At 47.6% G+C, this 16,221-nt stretch overlaps 8 protein-coding genes across 8 annotated transcripts; 4 read left to right on the forward strand and 4 right to left on the reverse strand.

Moving 5' to 3' along the window:
- Positions 1-953: 953 nt before the first annotated feature.
- On the forward strand, positions 954-2,164 carry BDV27DRAFT_169076 (lipase family protein; the record flags this gene model as incomplete). Its single annotated transcript, XM_032074940.1, has 4 exons — positions 954-1,047; positions 1,108-1,279; positions 1,352-1,685; positions 1,738-2,164. The coding sequence occupies 4 exons, from the start codon at positions 954-956 to the stop codon at positions 2,092-2,094; spliced, it is 957 nt and encodes a 318-aa protein (XP_031933632.1). The 3' UTR covers positions 2,095-2,164.
- A 470-nt stretch (positions 2,165-2,634) lies between these two features.
- BDV27DRAFT_62169 (uncharacterized protein) lies at positions 2,635-4,609 on the forward strand. The gene is made up of 2 exons (XM_032077123.1): positions 2,635-2,688; positions 2,744-4,609. The coding sequence occupies exons 1-2, from the start codon at positions 2,684-2,686 to the stop codon at positions 4,434-4,436; spliced, it is 1,698 nt and encodes a 565-aa protein (XP_031933633.1). The 5' UTR covers positions 2,635-2,683; the 3' UTR covers positions 4,437-4,609.
- A 340-nt stretch (positions 4,610-4,949) lies between these two features.
- Positions 4,950-6,487, forward strand: BDV27DRAFT_119567 (putative cell surface protein). Its single transcript, XM_032064892.1, has one exon. The coding sequence runs from the start codon at positions 5,014-5,016 to the stop codon at positions 5,803-5,805; it is 792 nt and encodes a 263-aa protein (XP_031933634.1). The 5' UTR covers positions 4,950-5,013; the 3' UTR covers positions 5,806-6,487.
- On the reverse strand, positions 6,195-6,418 carry BDV27DRAFT_152147 (DUF2945 domain-containing protein; the record flags this gene model as incomplete). The annotated part of the gene is made up of 2 exons (XM_032071500.1): positions 6,195-6,307; positions 6,370-6,418. 2 exons carry the CDS (start codon positions 6,416-6,418, stop codon positions 6,195-6,197), a joined length of 162 nt encoding a protein of 53 aa, XP_031933635.1.
- A 1,357-nt stretch (positions 6,488-7,844) lies between the features above and the next one.
- Positions 7,845-8,551, reverse strand: BDV27DRAFT_119568 (uncharacterized protein). Its single transcript, XM_032064893.1, has 2 exons — positions 8,362-8,551; positions 7,845-8,297 (listed from the first exon to the last, which is right to left on the reverse strand). Exons 1-2 carry the CDS (start codon positions 8,403-8,405, stop codon positions 8,051-8,053), a joined length of 291 nt encoding a protein of 96 aa, XP_031933636.1. The 5' UTR covers positions 8,406-8,551; the 3' UTR covers positions 7,845-8,050.
- A 2,112-nt stretch (positions 8,552-10,663) lies between these two features.
- Positions 10,664-11,299, forward strand: BDV27DRAFT_152149 (uncharacterized protein; the record flags this gene model as incomplete). The annotated part of the gene is made up of 1 exon (XM_032071501.1): positions 10,664-11,299. The coding sequence occupies one exon, from the start codon at positions 10,664-10,666 to the stop codon at positions 11,297-11,299; it is 636 nt and encodes a 211-aa protein (XP_031933637.1).
- A 524-nt stretch (positions 11,300-11,823) lies between these two features.
- Positions 11,824-12,564, reverse strand: BDV27DRAFT_152150 (NAP domain-containing protein; the record flags this gene model as incomplete). The annotated part of the gene is made up of 1 exon (XM_032071502.1): positions 11,824-12,564. One exon carries the CDS (start codon positions 12,562-12,564, stop codon positions 11,824-11,826), a length of 741 nt encoding a protein of 246 aa, XP_031933638.1.
- A 1,479-nt stretch (positions 12,565-14,043) lies between these two features.
- Positions 14,044-16,078, reverse strand: BDV27DRAFT_169078 (isoamyl alcohol oxidase; the record flags this gene model as incomplete). The annotated part of the gene is made up of 5 exons (XM_032074941.1): positions 14,044-14,261; positions 14,313-15,239; positions 15,302-15,506; positions 15,558-15,949; positions 16,004-16,078. 5 exons carry the CDS (start codon positions 16,076-16,078, stop codon positions 14,073-14,075), a joined length of 1,788 nt encoding a protein of 595 aa, XP_031933639.1. The 3' UTR covers positions 14,044-14,072.
- Positions 16,079-16,221: the final 143 nt, after the last annotated feature.

Below are 16,221 nucleotides of genomic sequence, written 5' to 3' on the forward strand. Positions count from 1 at the left end.
TGCAGAGATACTACTACTACTACCACTAGTAGTAGTAGTAGTAGTAGTAGTAGTAGTAGAGGTCCGGTAGATACAATCTTATCCCGCATACACTAACAACCAGAATATAATCACAACTCATTGCAGAAAAATCAGCGCTAGCAAGAGAACGGCATTAGCCGACTGGACGTCGGAGCCATCGTGCTGACTTGAAGTAGTAATTAGGGGTTATTGGGGGCTATTCGGGTAATGAGCCTCGCGGGTGAATCCGAGATCGAGTGGACCACCCACCGTCATGTCTAGTCGGCTATAAGCGATATCACCAGCATTGGTTCTATGTTTTGGGGGGTAATTCATTTAACTCATGAACGCTAAATGCTGACTCGTGAGATTTTAGTTTGCCCTTGTCTTATGCAAGGTAGGTGGTCCTACTAACTGAAATCTGCAAGGGACGGGGGCCAATATTCCTGCCACCGACTCGTAGGCGAGGCTGAAAAGATGTATACCAGTGTATAGACCAGAGCAGAGGCTTAGTTGGGGCCATAATTAATCTATCATAGACAGCATGACAGGGATCTGTCAGCACTAAAACATTGCCCTAAAATCCCTGCAGCATGACTCGGCAGTAGTGATAATCGCAGCAGATGTTGGTTGCATGGCCTCGGTGCAAGTGATTCGAGCTATAGCTGCATCAGGTACTATACAGACATAGGCTTGAGCCAATAGAGATGGTTACTGGTTTTGTTAATTCGCGTAGAATCAACGTCCCCAGCGTCATTGCTTATTTCCGCCCTCTTCTGTGGGTGAGATCGGGTTTCTGATATAAATACATAAATGGAATGTGAAGCAAAAGTAATCATCCAGACATCGACATCTCCAAGATACCCAGTCTGAGGACATCCATTCATTGTCTATAAGACACACGTTCATTATCGACACGATACCTATTGTTTATGAGATACCCATCGTCCACCATGTTCGCGTTGCTATTTCTTCTTCTTGGGGTGATCTGCCCTACCCTTGCCCATCCCGTGCCTAGAGCTACTCTGAATAGACTGTATCGCAGAGGTAACTATATTACTCATGTTTCTCTGAGGCTTGGCCGCAATGCTAATTGGTCGATTATAGATATCTCTCCATCTCTTGTGACGGAGTTCACCCGCTTCTCACAGTTCGCAGCTTCGGCCAATTGTCAAGGGAACCATAATAGCTCCTCTACGGGGTCATCAGTCTATTGCGATTCGGGGTATTGCAACACCCTCCGTAAATCAAGTACTCAGATCATTGATGGATTTGAGGAGTAAGTCCCGACATCCCCTTTTGCATGTCAACAGTGGGAGGAAGGCAAAGTATCTAATACATTGGACAATAGGATCAAGCCTGGTGGTACCACCGGATATCTCGCTCTGGACAAAACGAACAAATACATCGTCTTGACCTTCCGCGGGACTGTCTCCGCGGAAAACCGCAATGCTGACTTGGACTTCCAACAACTTGACGTATCGACTATCTGCGAGGGATGTAAAGCACACCATGGTTTCTGGGCAGCCTCAGAGGGCGCTATGGACGTTCTCCTGCCCAAGGTTGAGGAGGCATTGAGAGCGAACCCGGACTATAGGATCGTCCTGACGGGACACAGTCTTGGTGGCGCCCTTGCTACCCTTGGAGCTGTTACCTTGCGAAATGCTGGACATACTGTCGACTTAGTAAGTGATCCCGTCACCAGATAATAAAAGTACGAATGCTAACAAGGATCAGTATTCCTTCGGTGCCCCATCCGTCGGAAACAAGGCGTTCGCAGAGTACATCACCAAGTCAACTGCCGGCAAGAACTATCGCATCACACACAGCAACGACGAAGTACCCAAGGTCCTCTTCCGGTCGTCCCGGCGCTGGCCACTGGATTCCTTGGTCCCTGAGTATAGTCAGTCTTCGCCGGAATACTGGATCACATCGGCGAATCGAGTGTCGGCGACCAAGTCCAGTATTCGGGTGATCGAGGGAGTCAACAATGAAGCTGGTAACTTGGGTACCACGGAAGTCACCATGGACCCTCATGGGTGGTACTTGGGAGATATGAGCGTGTGTGCCCAAACCTGGAAGGATTGGGAGTAAACAAGGTTGTATATCGCATCACTGGGGACTTTTATCAAGTCGGAGTTGGGTATAGCCAGTACGGCGCAACAGGGGCGGATACCATTCTTCTTCTTCTTCTTCTTCTTCTTCTTCTTCTTTTTTTTTTTTTTCTTTTCCTACTTCCTTCATTCTTTTACTTCCTTTTCTTTCTTGTCGCTCCTTTGCACTCTTTTCACTTCTTCCACTCTCTCTTCATTTTGTTCTCCCTTTTATTGATTTTCGTCTTCTTTGTCTTCGTCTTCGGATGTTTTATGTTGTATAATCAGGATGTAAAAAGGCGCATAACCTTTAGCATAAAGACTATGAATGCATGTTCGATACTCTTACAGAGTCGGTGTTTGATAGCAGATTAGATTCGGCGATATTCATCCAGTTTTAAACCCTGTCAGAACGGCGATTCGAGGATCCAATCGGAGACTTACCAGCAGGAAAGTGAGGGGAAGCTGCCCGACCGTAGCCGATCGACAAAACGAACCAAACAGAATAAATATGCTAGTCGTCATCATCTTCGCCTCTTGTGTCTTCCACAGGAACTCTCCATGGTTTCTTTCCACTGGTGTATTTCAAGATGCAGTGAGATCTCTGAGTCGGTGCATCTTGTGGAAACTGTGTTCTGACATGCGTTTAGGGAATCTTCAGCGTACTATAACCTCGGCTCGCATCGGCGTGCCGTGACCACGTCCTCTCCAGAAGCTCAGCTCTGGTTTAACCGCGGATTTCTCTGGGCCTATTCTTTTAACCATGATGAGGCGGTGCGGTGCTTCGAGCGGGCCACTGAACACGATCCAAAATGTGCCATGGCATTCTGGGGGATCGCCTATGCCGTCGGCCCGAACTATAACAAGGCGTGGCACTTCTTCGACATGGCAGACCGTCGGCACACGGTGAAAAAAGCGAACGAAGCGTTAAAACAGGCCACCGAGCTAGCGAGCAACGCCACCCCCGTGGAAAGGGATTTGATCAAAGCACTCACAGCCCGATTCCCACCGTCCGACAATATCCCGTCCGACATGGGGCCGTTGAACCATGCGTATGCAGACGCGATGCGACCTGTATATCACGCCTACAGTAATGACGTGGATGTGGCCGCGTTATTTGGTGATGCACTCATGTGCATTAGCCCTCGGGCGCTATGGGATTTGGATACTGGCAAGCCCACCGGCGACCACACAGTGGAGGCTCAGAAAGTGATCGAATCAGCAATGGCACGGGACGTTGAAGGTCGGGATCATCCGGCCCATTGCCATCTCTATATTCATTTGATGGAAATGTCACCAATGCCGGAGCGAGCATTACCAGCCTCCGACCGACTACGTCGCCTGGTGCCAGATGCTGCGCATATGTTACACATGCCCACGCATATCGATATGGCGGTTGGTGACTATCGCCGCGCGGTCGACTCCAACGAGGAAGCCATAATCGCTGATGACAAGTATTTCAACCGCGACCGTGGATCAGCCCTGTACGTAGCGTATCGGGTACATAACATATGTGCCAAATTGTATGCGGCCTTCATCTCGGGTCGGTTCCAAGAATCGCTCTCGGCTGCGAAGAAGCTCGAACAGATTATCGATATCAACGTGTTAACCAGCACCAGTCCCCCGATGGCGGACTGGACTGAGAGCTTTCTAGGAAACCTGGCCCATGTGTATGTGCGCTTTGGTCGTTGGGAGGATATCTTAAACCTCGAGCTTCCCGCTGATAGCGCCGTGTACTGCGCAACAACGGCCAATATACTTTACGCGCGTGGTGTCGCCTTCAGCGCCCTCGGTCGCATCGCAGAAGCAGAGGCTGCCCAGAAACAGTTTGAGGCGGCGCGTGCGACTGTCCCGCCTTCCCGTCTGAACAGCATCCCGGTTAAAGAGGTCGACGTTCTCAAGGTCGGCTCAGAAATGCTCAGCGGCGAGCTGGAATATCGCAGGGGTAACTACGAGGTCGCGTTTGCCCACCTTCGGAAAGCGATTGAGCTGGAAGATGCGCTCCCCTACTCGGACCCGCCCCCATGGATGCAGCCCGTGCGGCATGCCTTGGGTGGGCTGCTGCTGGAGCAAAACCGTATCGAAGAGGCAGAGCAAGTGTTCCGAGAGGATCTTGGGCTTGCGAAGGATTTCCCTCGTCGCAAGGCCCGACTGAATAATGTCTGGGGCTTACATGGGCTCCATGAGTGTCTGTTGCGCTTGGGCAAGCTCGAAGAAGCTCTCAGCATTCAGGTCCAGCGCGATATCGCCGTCGGTTCCGCCGATGTTCCAATTACCACCTCATGCTTCTGTCGTTTATCCGCAGTCGGAAAAGGGGAGACATGCTGTTCTTCTCATATTTGAGCGTGTTTTTTGATATCCACAAGTTCGTTCCCCTAAAGGCTATTCGCCATCTAACCCATAGCTCAGCACGGCCATTCTACCTATCACGTTTGTAGCTCTATACCTCGCTTTTATAATTTCAAGCTGTTAAAATCAAGCGCGCAAGAATAGTTGACCCACTTCGCATCCAGCTCGTATTTAGTCCCACCAATGGTTCGTGATTGAGCCCAGCCCTCAAACTCAACAATAGCCTAAAATAGTAAAAGACCCCTTTTTATTCTTAGAGAAACTGGGACCGTGACCATGGTTAGATGGCGCTTAATTTCCACCACTGGGTTCTGGCCAAGCCGCAACGATTTTAATTGATGGAGAGGAAGAGATTTCGTGGATAGCCCTAACCCGGTCAAGATTAGCCCAGGGACCCAGCAGGAGAAACATTACCGATTAAGGACGGCAGTTCTCAGAAGAGGTTAAGCATCGGGACTTATAATGAAGCTAGCAAACTTAGTCGCTCACTCCGTAGGCTACAATTTGGGGCTCTAGGCTGCTAGCGGCATTAGAGAGTTCAAGAACCAAATTCAAGGAGTATATAGAAGCTATGTACTATCCTGTCTCGATGTCTACTTCTCTCCTCCAGGGAACTCACTCACGCACTATCCGTCACTCGTTAAAAATTCACCCTCACCGGGTCACCACTCCTTTATTCTACTTTTCCAACAACCAGTCATTCATTTTCACTAAACCCACCAAAATGAAGTCCATCACTCTCCCCATCCTCCTCACCCTCACCGGCCTAGCCGCCGCCCGCACTGATCTCGACGGCTGCACCAAATCCGCCACTGTCAACCAATGGGGCGAAGCCAGCATGATCTGGTACGTGCCCGACACCGGCGAGATCTGTGATTTCCCAGACTGTGGCGGTGGTCGCGCTCCCCCCAAGTATAACCAGCCCGGATGTGCGGCCTATACCGGCACCGAGACCTTGACTCCGAGTTATCTCCCCGGCTGGGGTCCCAACGGCAAGGTTGCGCCGTCAACATCGGCTGTCTCGGCCTCGGCAACGGATGCCGAGTCCTCGGCCACTTCTACTGGGGCCGCTACTTCCGGTACTAAGACCGGCAGTACTTTGATTACTGCTGCGCCTACTTTGTCCACTGGGATTTCGTCTTCGGCCGCTGGTTCTTCTTCCGCTGCTGCTGGTTCTTCTTCCCTTGCGGCGGAAGAGGGTGGTTCGTCGTCGAGCTCTGCCTCGTCTGGTTCGAGTGGCTCTTCGAATACGACGTCGTCGGCGGGTGTGAAGCCGACTGATAATGCGGCTAGTGTGCTGGGCTTGAATGGTGCAGGTGTTCTGGCTTTGGTGGGTGGTTTGGTGGGTATCTTGGCCTTGTAGGGGTTGGGCTTGGGGTAGTTTGCAACGATGATGTCAGAGAATTTTATTCATTATCCACATGGGACATATTCATTTTCTTGTATTACGCATAAATGTAACGAGTACGAGCTTATTATTTAATTCAATGCATTGGACGTTTCAAACCTTGTATACTATGAAGTCTAACTCGGGTGATCGACTGTTGATCGTCATGATCGTCATTATCCACAGCGGATCAACACGACACAGTAACGGAGTATACTATCTCCCTCTCCAAAATTTACTCAGCAGGGCCAAGGATATTCTTTTCATAAACAGTTGTCGTCTTTCCGGTATTCTGGTTTTCAATCTATCGCCAACTATATCAGAACTTTTGTCAAAAACCCTAGCTTTTCTTAGTTGAACTCACTTCATATCTGGGGGTTCTCCTCACTCGCATCAACGTTCCGGCCAGCTTGGGTTCCGGGCTCGGTGAGAACAGACTGGACGGTGCCGATGCTTTCGGAGGTCCTTGAGTCGGGACCTTTGTTTGGGATTGTTAATCTTTCATTCATATATGAGATTCGAGACGAGGATGAGACATACCGCCAACAGGCTTGTAGATAACACTCTGGCCGTTTCTGTATTGAGGCATTTTGGGGGGATTGTACTGGGTTATAGAATGTGATTTTAGATATTGATATCTTGCTTGATTATGGTGGAATTATAGAACTATAACTTCGATCTCCAATTTCTGCGAGCAATTTATATCTGAGATCCCTTCCTATGTTTACAATTAATAACATCGATATTACAAACCCCCTTCGCGACACCACATGTCCGTATATCGTGATAATATGATGCCGACCTTACGTCCCTGTCCAGAATACAAGGAATATATCCGACTGGACAACTCTTATCTTAAAAGAGCGCACACCATCGTTCGATTTTAAGTATAATGCCATCGTGACGTCAAAACTTGTCTGGACTCCATCGATCGCCAACATTCAGAATAACCGTTCCATTCTTCGACACTAGAGCAATTCCCCGGGGAAAGTCGATTCTGAATGTTTATTCGTAGATCTATACACTCTATTCAGGAGGTTGATCTCCGAAAACTACTGAGCTATGTCATGAAGCGAACAATGGCCGATTGAACCCACTACAGCATTCAGAATTCTAGGCCTTTTCGGCAGGGGGAGGTGGAGGGGTTCAGCCTTCGAGTTATCGGATCTCAATTCTGCCCGGTTCGCTTGGGGCTTTTTTTCATGTGAGTCTACGGAGTACTCGGTCGCTTACTTTACAGTAGACGATCTTAAAATAGTTTAGTTGATTATTTATCGGAGTTTAGTAAGTTGATTTGGGTGGATTCGTGGAATTAGTAAATGGTTGGTAATGCTTAGGGGTTCAACCCTTCGGGGACTTTTTCTACTCCGGGTTGATTTATAAGTTTCTTAACATGTGTAATAGTACATGTAAAATTTTATAGAAAAAATGTTAGAAAATAGTGGAAAGGTGGATAAGCTTCTGGTAGTGTTTCTGGAATTTCTGGGGTATCTTGTCGGATTTTAGTTTCATGCCGATAAAAAAAAAATGCAAGCACACATGGAGATATATATGTACAGTATGAGGGCTATCGAACCATCAATACATGTATACGTAGAAGGAACTTGCGCATTGACAGATCATGCTTAGCTTTAGTAATTTCTTAGACAGGAAGCAACGTATTCAAGGCCTTTTCATATTTTCAGATGGTTTTCTAGGATTTTGTTTATAGCTGTTTATGAGTAGTTTCAGGTTCAATCGATTCGGTTGACTCGGTCAAGTTCCTGGCGAGCCGAGGCTTCAAAAGTTGAACCCCCTACGACGTACTTTAGCTCCGAGTTGCAATCGGAGCGGATTGCCAACTGCATCCGAACTGCTGCGGATCGGGGCGGTTTTTGTAGCCAAGTTGAACCCCAATTCTTGGGTTGCTCTCTTTTAAGTCCACTCGGAGGAGGCGTAGCATGATCGACTCAAAATAACCGGAGTCGATTAGATAAATTCATGCATAATACTACAGATTACTCGTCATTTATGACCGCTATGTTAAGATAACAGTCATCCTAATCCTACGTATCGCTCAATTTCCAAAACATATCATCATCGAGCTATAAGAAGCCCGACTCTGAGAAACTAAACCTATAATGCGTATCTCCATTGCTTTTCTCGGCATTATTTATCTATTTACAAATAAAACTAGAAACCGAAAACGCCCCTGTTGATTGTAAACCTTTATCAATATATGTCAAGGAGTCGTAAGCCCTTTATGTGGCGCACGTCCGATCTTATTCTCGCCAGGTTCGCCTCCCTTCATCGTTTGTCGATCGGCTTCTGAAACGACTTCTGGCCGTCCTAATTTGATTTCGCCATCTATGGCTTGTCGATCACCCTCTGACACCGCCGCTTGGCTTCTCTGAGGTGATAGCGACCGAAAGGCGAGCCAAGTACCGCCGATCACGGCGAACATGCTTAAGATAGCTGTATTGCGGGATCTATATGGATATATCAGCTTGAGATACTCAGGATGAGAAAGAGGTGTTGGGTTTAGATGCGTACCTGGTTGCGGGCGATGCGCCCTTTCCAAGAGTAAGATTTGGCATGATGGTGATTTAGAATGCTGGTTATCGGTGAAGTTCGTGAGAAGACTCGTTGAGATAGTATGGCTGTATCTTTGAGAGATATTCTTTCTATCGTGTATTTAACAAGTAGATTGTTTTTTTCTCGAAATATTCTCGAGTCGTCCAGGTATATCTGTAACTGGAGATGACTTCACCCGGGAAGCGTTTCGCCACCCATGACAGAGCAATGACATTCTGACCATCGATGCACTGGCCAACTCTCCCATCTTATGTCTAGATCCAGGGAAAACACAGCCAAAACGTCATAGTGGCTTTAGCTCCAATGACTACTGCCTCATATTCATAGAACTTGTGCGTCCCGGCCCTGAGGAAACTTCGCAGCTGAAGAGAATATTCTTCAATGTACACAATTCTGTTCCTAACCACTTCATTTCAGGGCGGAAATACGCATATAGTGATTAGAAACTCGGGGACTTGTAAATAGAAGGTTAATATGAGAAGATCGAGTTTGGTTCTCAAAGCCTGGCATTTGAGCCAAACGCCGAAGCAAACGCCGAGCAATGTCTGGTGATATCATACTAGATAAAATGAGTGCAGTTGTTTCTCTAGTATACGGGTATACTGGCTGGCATCACCACTTCTCAACCTAAAGCTTTCTATTATTTAATTCTTAGTAAAACAAAACTCGTTCATGTTCAACTCAACACTCAGCTGACTGGATCAACCTCCGGTAAATTAGGCGTTTATTTATATTCTTGAGGCGCGGTCAAAGCTCGCTGGACCAGGGCACGAAGTGCATCACAATTGATGGCGTTATCAGTATCCTTGACCTCCTTGCGAGAGACGGTTGCCTGTCGGGTCTTTGAGTATCTAGTGTCGATGTTCGCATTGTTCGAGGTGTCTATGCGGGTAGTCAGCCTATGCTAAGTGTATAGTTAGCCCTTGGCGATATGTTTTTCCATGTCGGTCACTAACGAACATGGGCGCAAAGTTGCTGAAAAGCGCATCGGTAAATTTGAAGTTCGACTAGATTGCTACAGTCTCGCTTACACACATTGCAAGAAGCTTCATCACTTTGATAGTATCTCTATCAGGTAGGATGCTTAATGGCTCACACGGTGAGGGCGCTTCGAAGGTCTGTGGCACCAAATATAATACACGCTATAAATCCAGTCGAGTCTTGCTTCGAAGACCAAGAAGTGAAAGAGATAAAGAGAAAGGAACGTCAAGTCAAAAGCCATTGACCAGAAGTGACCTTACAGTCTTGGCTTTCCATCAACAAACTGACAAAGGACTCGGTGAAACACTGGATTGAATAATCGCAATCTTGATAGCCCCTAATCCGGGGAATTACACCCGGACAACGAGATCTTAAGGGTGCAGCTTAGATGAGCTTTGAAAACGAAGGGTTCATATATCTCTGTGATAATGGGTCCCAGGAAATGAGTACTTGGCTAAAGTTCTTTGTATAACTTCGAAGAATCCTGGACCTATGTCAATACTCCTGATTGGAATAGCGGATAATCATTTTCATTGCTTGAATTTGATATATGCACTACGATATTCTATTGTAGTTTGTTTTATTGCATCCAAAATTTATCCCATTTGCGATAGCGCTTTATTCCCCCCGTCCCACGTATTGGTTGCACAACATGACAAGACTCAAGTGTCATGGGGAGCATGGAGATGAATTCCTAGGATTTCCGATATCCACTCGAAGCAGGGAATCGACGGGCACCATGCGGAAAGTTGTGACATGGAAGACAAAGAATAAAATTGCAGGATGATAGCTCGGCCATTCCACTAACTACGTACCGGATCGCTCATTGGTGCTCTTTGTGCTCCCTAATTAAACTCGCCGTGGCGCCGTTGGTAACCCTGAGTTTATCAGGACTGGAGAGAGTCACCGAGAGTATAGAGATGCAATTCACAACAGAGCAACTGTGCAATGATTGGGCTGGATACCCAAAGGTCATACTTCTATAAGGCAATTGCCTATTATGATACCGTCAATCTCGGCACGGAGTCGGCACTTCAGAGTGAAGGACAGCCTTTCAGGGATGTGAACCAAGTCATCTTCATCGATTTCCTTCTATTCACATACCAGCTGGCTCTGGTGAATATGGTGTCAACGTTACTCATTATCTAGTAGCTCTTTACCACAGTCTATTGCGTCTTTCCTTCTCGATCGTCGCTCCTTTCCTTTCTATAATCTCATCATCCAACTTGCTCATTATTCTCTCGTTCGATACACTTGAAGAAAAGAGATCCTCACCACTATGAAGTTCCTCAACATATTCTTCCTCTTCTATGCCGCCCTGGTGGCGTCAGTTCCAACCACCAATAGCAAAGCCGAACGTGATATCTCAAACGAATCCCCCGACACTCTACCTATCGTCTGCAGGTGGGACTGGGATTGCCCCCGTCAGCAGCTCTGTTGCAAGGGTCGCTGCCACAGAACAGGAGATTGCAGTCATGTTCCGCCTAAAGTCGAGGTCACCGGCCCTCAGACTTGCACTTGGGCTACTGACTGTCGTCCGGGAGACCTCTGCTGCAACGGTTACTGTCAAAGTGTTTATGACTGCAGACGGGTTCCCCCGAGGCCCCCAGTGAAAGATCCTGTAGACAACGCGAACGATAAGAATATCCCTGAAACCCCGGGCGATGATGAGCCCGCCGTCAACAACTCCAGCAAGTCCCAGCTTGATAAGAGGCGCTATCGCTCGCCAGAAGATAAGCCTGACGACAAGCCTCGTGCTGAGTCCAGTATTCAGGGCCCTCAGACAGAAGCGGCCTGCAAACAGTGGTGGGACTGTGGCGTTAGCGGGGAACATCAATGGATGTGTTGCAATGGAAAATGCCTCAAGTGGTACCCTGGATCGACACCTTGGGTTCGTCCAAAATGCTTGAAGTAGTGAAGATGTCTTTGATGAGTCGCCCGTCAATGATATATCTAAGGGATGTGCTACGAAGTACTTTCATCCAGGACTTTCATGGGGCATGGCTTTCTTTTGCCAGATTGTAAGATCCTAAATCCGTGCGAGCACTGATTATCGACAACGTTCTTTGACTTTAAACCCAACCATGGCTGAATAACTATCTGCGATCTGTTTGGAGGCGGGTTGGGGTGATCAGTTGATTCTCCTCTCTTTAATAAGCTATTTTAATACATTGACTATCTCTCTTGCTGCGTCGTAGACGGCACTGTAGTAGTTGTAAGACTCCTTTGTAGCCAATTTATCTGCGCTATCGACAGAATTGGATCATAACAAGTCGACAGCAATCGAGGTGTCCTCTAGACTAATATCCCAGTAACAAGTACTTCCTCTCCCTCTGTCTTCTCTGTATCTCACAGTACCATTGTTCAATATGATTTCCAATCTCAAGCTTCCTTTCAGACCAGCTCAGCTGCACCAACTTCGAAGACACCATCCAACGTCTACAATTCCATATCATAATCACTATCCTCGTCCTCATCCCGATCCTGTTCATCCTCCCCATAACCTTCCAAGCCAAACGCCTTTGAATTCAACTCCAAAGCATAAGGCTGTACAGAATCCCTGATGGACTCCCCGGTATCAAAATCCTCCGTCATCCTCGCATTCTCCACGATCTCTTCTTCACTTGTCTGCGCATCTCCATACGCCAGAGACCTCGACACAAACGCAAAGAAAGACTTCGTCCCAACCCGCGCATGACACTCCGCCTGCAAGATATGATTCTTCTTCCAATGAATCCGATCCCCCCTCATCTCCAGCGGCGATGAATCCGGACTCGGCTCGGCCGTCTTATCATAGTAGAACTCCTTGCGCATTACCCGGTTCGTGAAGTACTCGTTGGGCGCGAAGTGAAACACAAGCACGTAGTCGAAACCTTCGAGCCACTCGACGCGAATATCGATGAGGGACTTTAGCGGACCAAGGTCGGGCTTTGTGACTAATTTACGGGTTTCGTGCTCATTGCGTAGGGCTGTGAGCCAGAAATCTCGGATAGGGGCAGGGTGGCTTTGGGTGTCGCCCGTCCAGCCGGTTGCGAGCTCCGCACGACGCTGGTAGAAGGATTTATTGTGCTCGTAGTGCTTTTTGCGGGCTTCGTGGATGTCGTGCTCCCACTGGGCGTTGAGTTCGTTTTCTTTCTCGTAGAGGGCTTTTAGGTTGGTTTGGGGGTCGGGGGTTGCCATCTTGGTTTGAGAGTTTTTTTTTAGCTTGTTGGCTTGTAGGGTAGATGGGGTTCTGAGTTCCTAGGCTTGATGTGAGCCTGTTGTGGTGGATGTGATATCCGATGTGTTGTCTGTCTGAGAGGCTGAGTGGTGGTATTGATCAGGTAAAGACCACTGTGCGAAAAGTGGTTGAGACAGTTGGAACACAAGAGTTGAAGAAGGCGGTAAGCATGGATTTTTATAGAATAAACACAATGTTTTTAGTGATCTAATCTTTATTTTCTTTGTGGTTTATACTTGTACAAAGCCATTCTTGTCTGCGGTTTCCTAGAGAGTAACCCTATGTATTCACTGCAACCCACGGAGACAACTCTGCCACGAGTGGACCAACAAAGACACTGTTCTTTTTTTATCATAAATAAAGGAAATAATTGCTTTTTTTTTTCTCGGTGAGTTAGGTGTGCTCTGGTCACGTCACGCCCAGAATGAGTGAATATAGCTCTGGAGGTACGTAGGGATCACACTGCATAACAGGTCTTGATTAACACTTTATTGATCAGAGATATTGACCTTGAAACAATTGTTGTTTTGGAGAATTTGGCATTATCGCTGTGAGCATGCAAGTTCAAATATTGAACAATACAAGTAGCTGTCAAAGATAAATTTAACAACATTCAAGCTTGAATGAGCAGGTGATATGAAGATATCCACAAAGCCCTAACTTGCTTCATTCAACATACCGTGCGCATTGAAGCGCATATAGTCTCCAACGAATCCAATGTATGAATCCCTAGGTTTTTGGTATTCTTCTGTTAAAGTTTATATTTTAATGAAGTAAAACATTAGTAGATATTATGCATACTAATACTCGATACATAGAAACCCCAAGGTAGGATTTCGGCAGTGGTATCAATAGCTTGCCGTAAAAGACTTGCAGCTCTTGATCGAGATCCAGATGGCATTCTGGTGGGTTCTCCATCTTCTCTACAATATCCCAGTGCACCTTCATATAAAACCTACAATGGCGTGGCTATGTAGACAAGAAAAGTGCAAAATATAGTGCGCGGCTGAAAGACTCAGACAATGCATACTGCTGTTGAATGCTGGGGCAGTGCCTCGTTGCTCTATTTTTATCCATTGCACTTTCTGCAGCCTTCAAATATAAAGACAGGGAAGGTTTAAAGATGGGTATTGATCTGCGAGACGTACGTTGATGGCGTTATACGAGGAGAGGTTTAGAAAGAGGTAGATTTAATTCGGTTGAGAGGACTACCATTGTATGATAACTTGGGCTAATCATTTTTCATCTTTTTGTTGATTTCTAAGCTCCTTATATTATATATATTATTTACTTTTGTTGTCATTATGCATGCTAAGAATACAAAGCTCTTAATACTCGGCTTTCTCCTCTTAAGGCTGCCCTAGTTTATCCGTGACTCTGCTGCAACCTTTAGATCAAATCTATAATACACAATTATTATTTGTAAGGGCTATCGTACAGAAACACATAAGCTACCTAGGGACACTCTCTACTTTCTCCCATGGCAAAGAGGACCGTAAGTCTCGCCGGGGAGGCTATCCTGATGCCAGGCCTCACTACCCACACAGGCTGGACAGTAGAAAAGGCTCTCCGGGTCATACTTTTGCTTAATCAAAGACAGACGCTTGTAGTTGGCACCGAAGAAGTCTATAGCCCAGAGAGGATCGTTCCGATCGGCCTAAGAACATATTAGCTGTTGTCAACATTCCAGGAGATGGGAAGAACTCACCTCGTTCATGTAGCTGCCTAGCTTCGGAGTTAGGGCCCTCATCGCTCCGCCCTTCTTGTAAGTAATATCATCCTTGACAGCTTGAGCAGTGGACTCGTCAGCCCAACCCCTGGCTACAACGTTGACCATATATGTCGAGCGCCAGGCTGGATTGACACCAGAGAAGCGGTCTTCTCCATCCGTCAGCACCTTTCCACCACCGACCAGTTCCACGCTGTTAATAGTATACTCCTCCGGAGCCCCAGCAATGGTACCGATCATCTTGCGAAGAAAAGTGCGGTTCTTGGTCAGGGAATCCTTGTCGAACATCCGAGAAGTCAATGCCGAATTGGCCGAGCCAGTGGATTGATGCGCTCCTGACATGGCGTTGTAGTAAGCCGGATACGAGGGGAACTGGAACCACTGGACCGAAACAAAAAGCGAGGTGCCGTTGTACTTCTGCAGCTTCTGCAAAAGAGGTGCAAATGCCACCTCCGCGTACTTGCGAGATTTGCCCATGGCTGCCACGGCATGAACGTACCCAACCGTCGCGTTGCCAAATAGTACCATGGGGCCGTTGACGGACCAGGTGCCGTACCCGGAGAACCCTGCGTCGGAGATGGCTGGATACTCGGTGTGAATATCTGTGACTGCTTCCAGAAGGGCGTCGGTGTTATTTCCTAGTGGCATTATGGCGAGCGATTGGGCCACGACAGGTTTGGAAGGATACGCTTTTACGACTGCAGAGATCACAACGCCGTAGGTGCCACCGCCGCCGCCACGGATCGCGAAATAGAGGTCGGAGTTCTGGCATGCGTTGGCCGTTACGATGGTGCCGTTGGCTAGCATGACTTGCGCTTCGAGGACTTGGTCTGATCCTAGACCGTAGTCACGGCTTGCGGGTGAGTGCCCGCCTCCTTGAATATAGCCACCGATACAACCCACGGTCTGTTTTGTCTCGTTAGATGAGCTGTGCTATTTAGTAGTATATCAATGTGGGAGTAACTTACGGGGTCTCCTCCGCCAACGATGGTCAGGTTACGCTTAAATGCCTCCTGGTAGACGTCCGACCAAACGTAACCACCTGCGATCGTGAACGCAGCGCCGGTCCAGTTTGTGTGCTTACACTGGTCCGATGGCACGTAGTTTTCATGATAGGTAATTCCTTTCTGGATGTACTTGATCCAGATTTGCAGGGCGCCGTAACCCTCAGACCTAGAAGTGGATGAGACAAAGTTAACCTGAATCGTGAGATATCATACTCACTTCCCGAGAATATCGTGGCCGGTGTTCCTGACAACAAGACGGATGTTGTTCTTCTTCGCAAACGCCATCCCGGTGGCTAGTTCTTCCGGCTCTGTCGCATTGATAGTGTACAAAGGCGACTGACCCAAGGTACAGTTTCCAGGTTTCTCTCCAGAGCTGAGATTCACGGGCGGACAATTGTCATCTGTAGGATAGATATATCCTACGGGTGATAAAGACTGCCAAGTTTCATTGGACCATTGTGAATAGACATAAGCGCACTCCTCGTCGTTCTGGTAGGGACCCGGATAACAAGAAATGGCAGGAGGGGTGTTCCTGATCAGTTTCCCGGATACCGACGCGTTGAGTGCATTCCAAGTGTCGAGTGATGGCCAGCATGAGTCTCCAGGTGTCTGCTGCGTGGTTAGTATCAACTGTCCGAGATGCTGTTCCTTTCAAAGACGCACGCATTTACAGGAGCCTCCGGTGTTCGCGTAGGCCAACCCGGTGAGGCCCAATAGTGACCAGAGTGTCGAACGCATGGTCAACTGTTAAAGCAGAGCTACTGTAGGAGATGTTCACGAAGGAGGAACTGAGCTGCGGTCGGGGTTGAATCTAAATACTTCCGCCTATTGGCTACGGATACGAGAGAAGCGACATAACCGACATGATTTGTGCAAGGGTT

Source organism: Aspergillus caelatus (genome assembly GCF_009193585.1).
Source record: "Aspergillus caelatus strain CBS 763.97 unplaced genomic scaffold BDV27scaffold_3, whole genome shotgun sequence".
Classification (NCBI taxonomy): Eukaryota; Fungi; Ascomycota; class Eurotiomycetes; order Eurotiales; family Aspergillaceae; genus Aspergillus; species Aspergillus caelatus.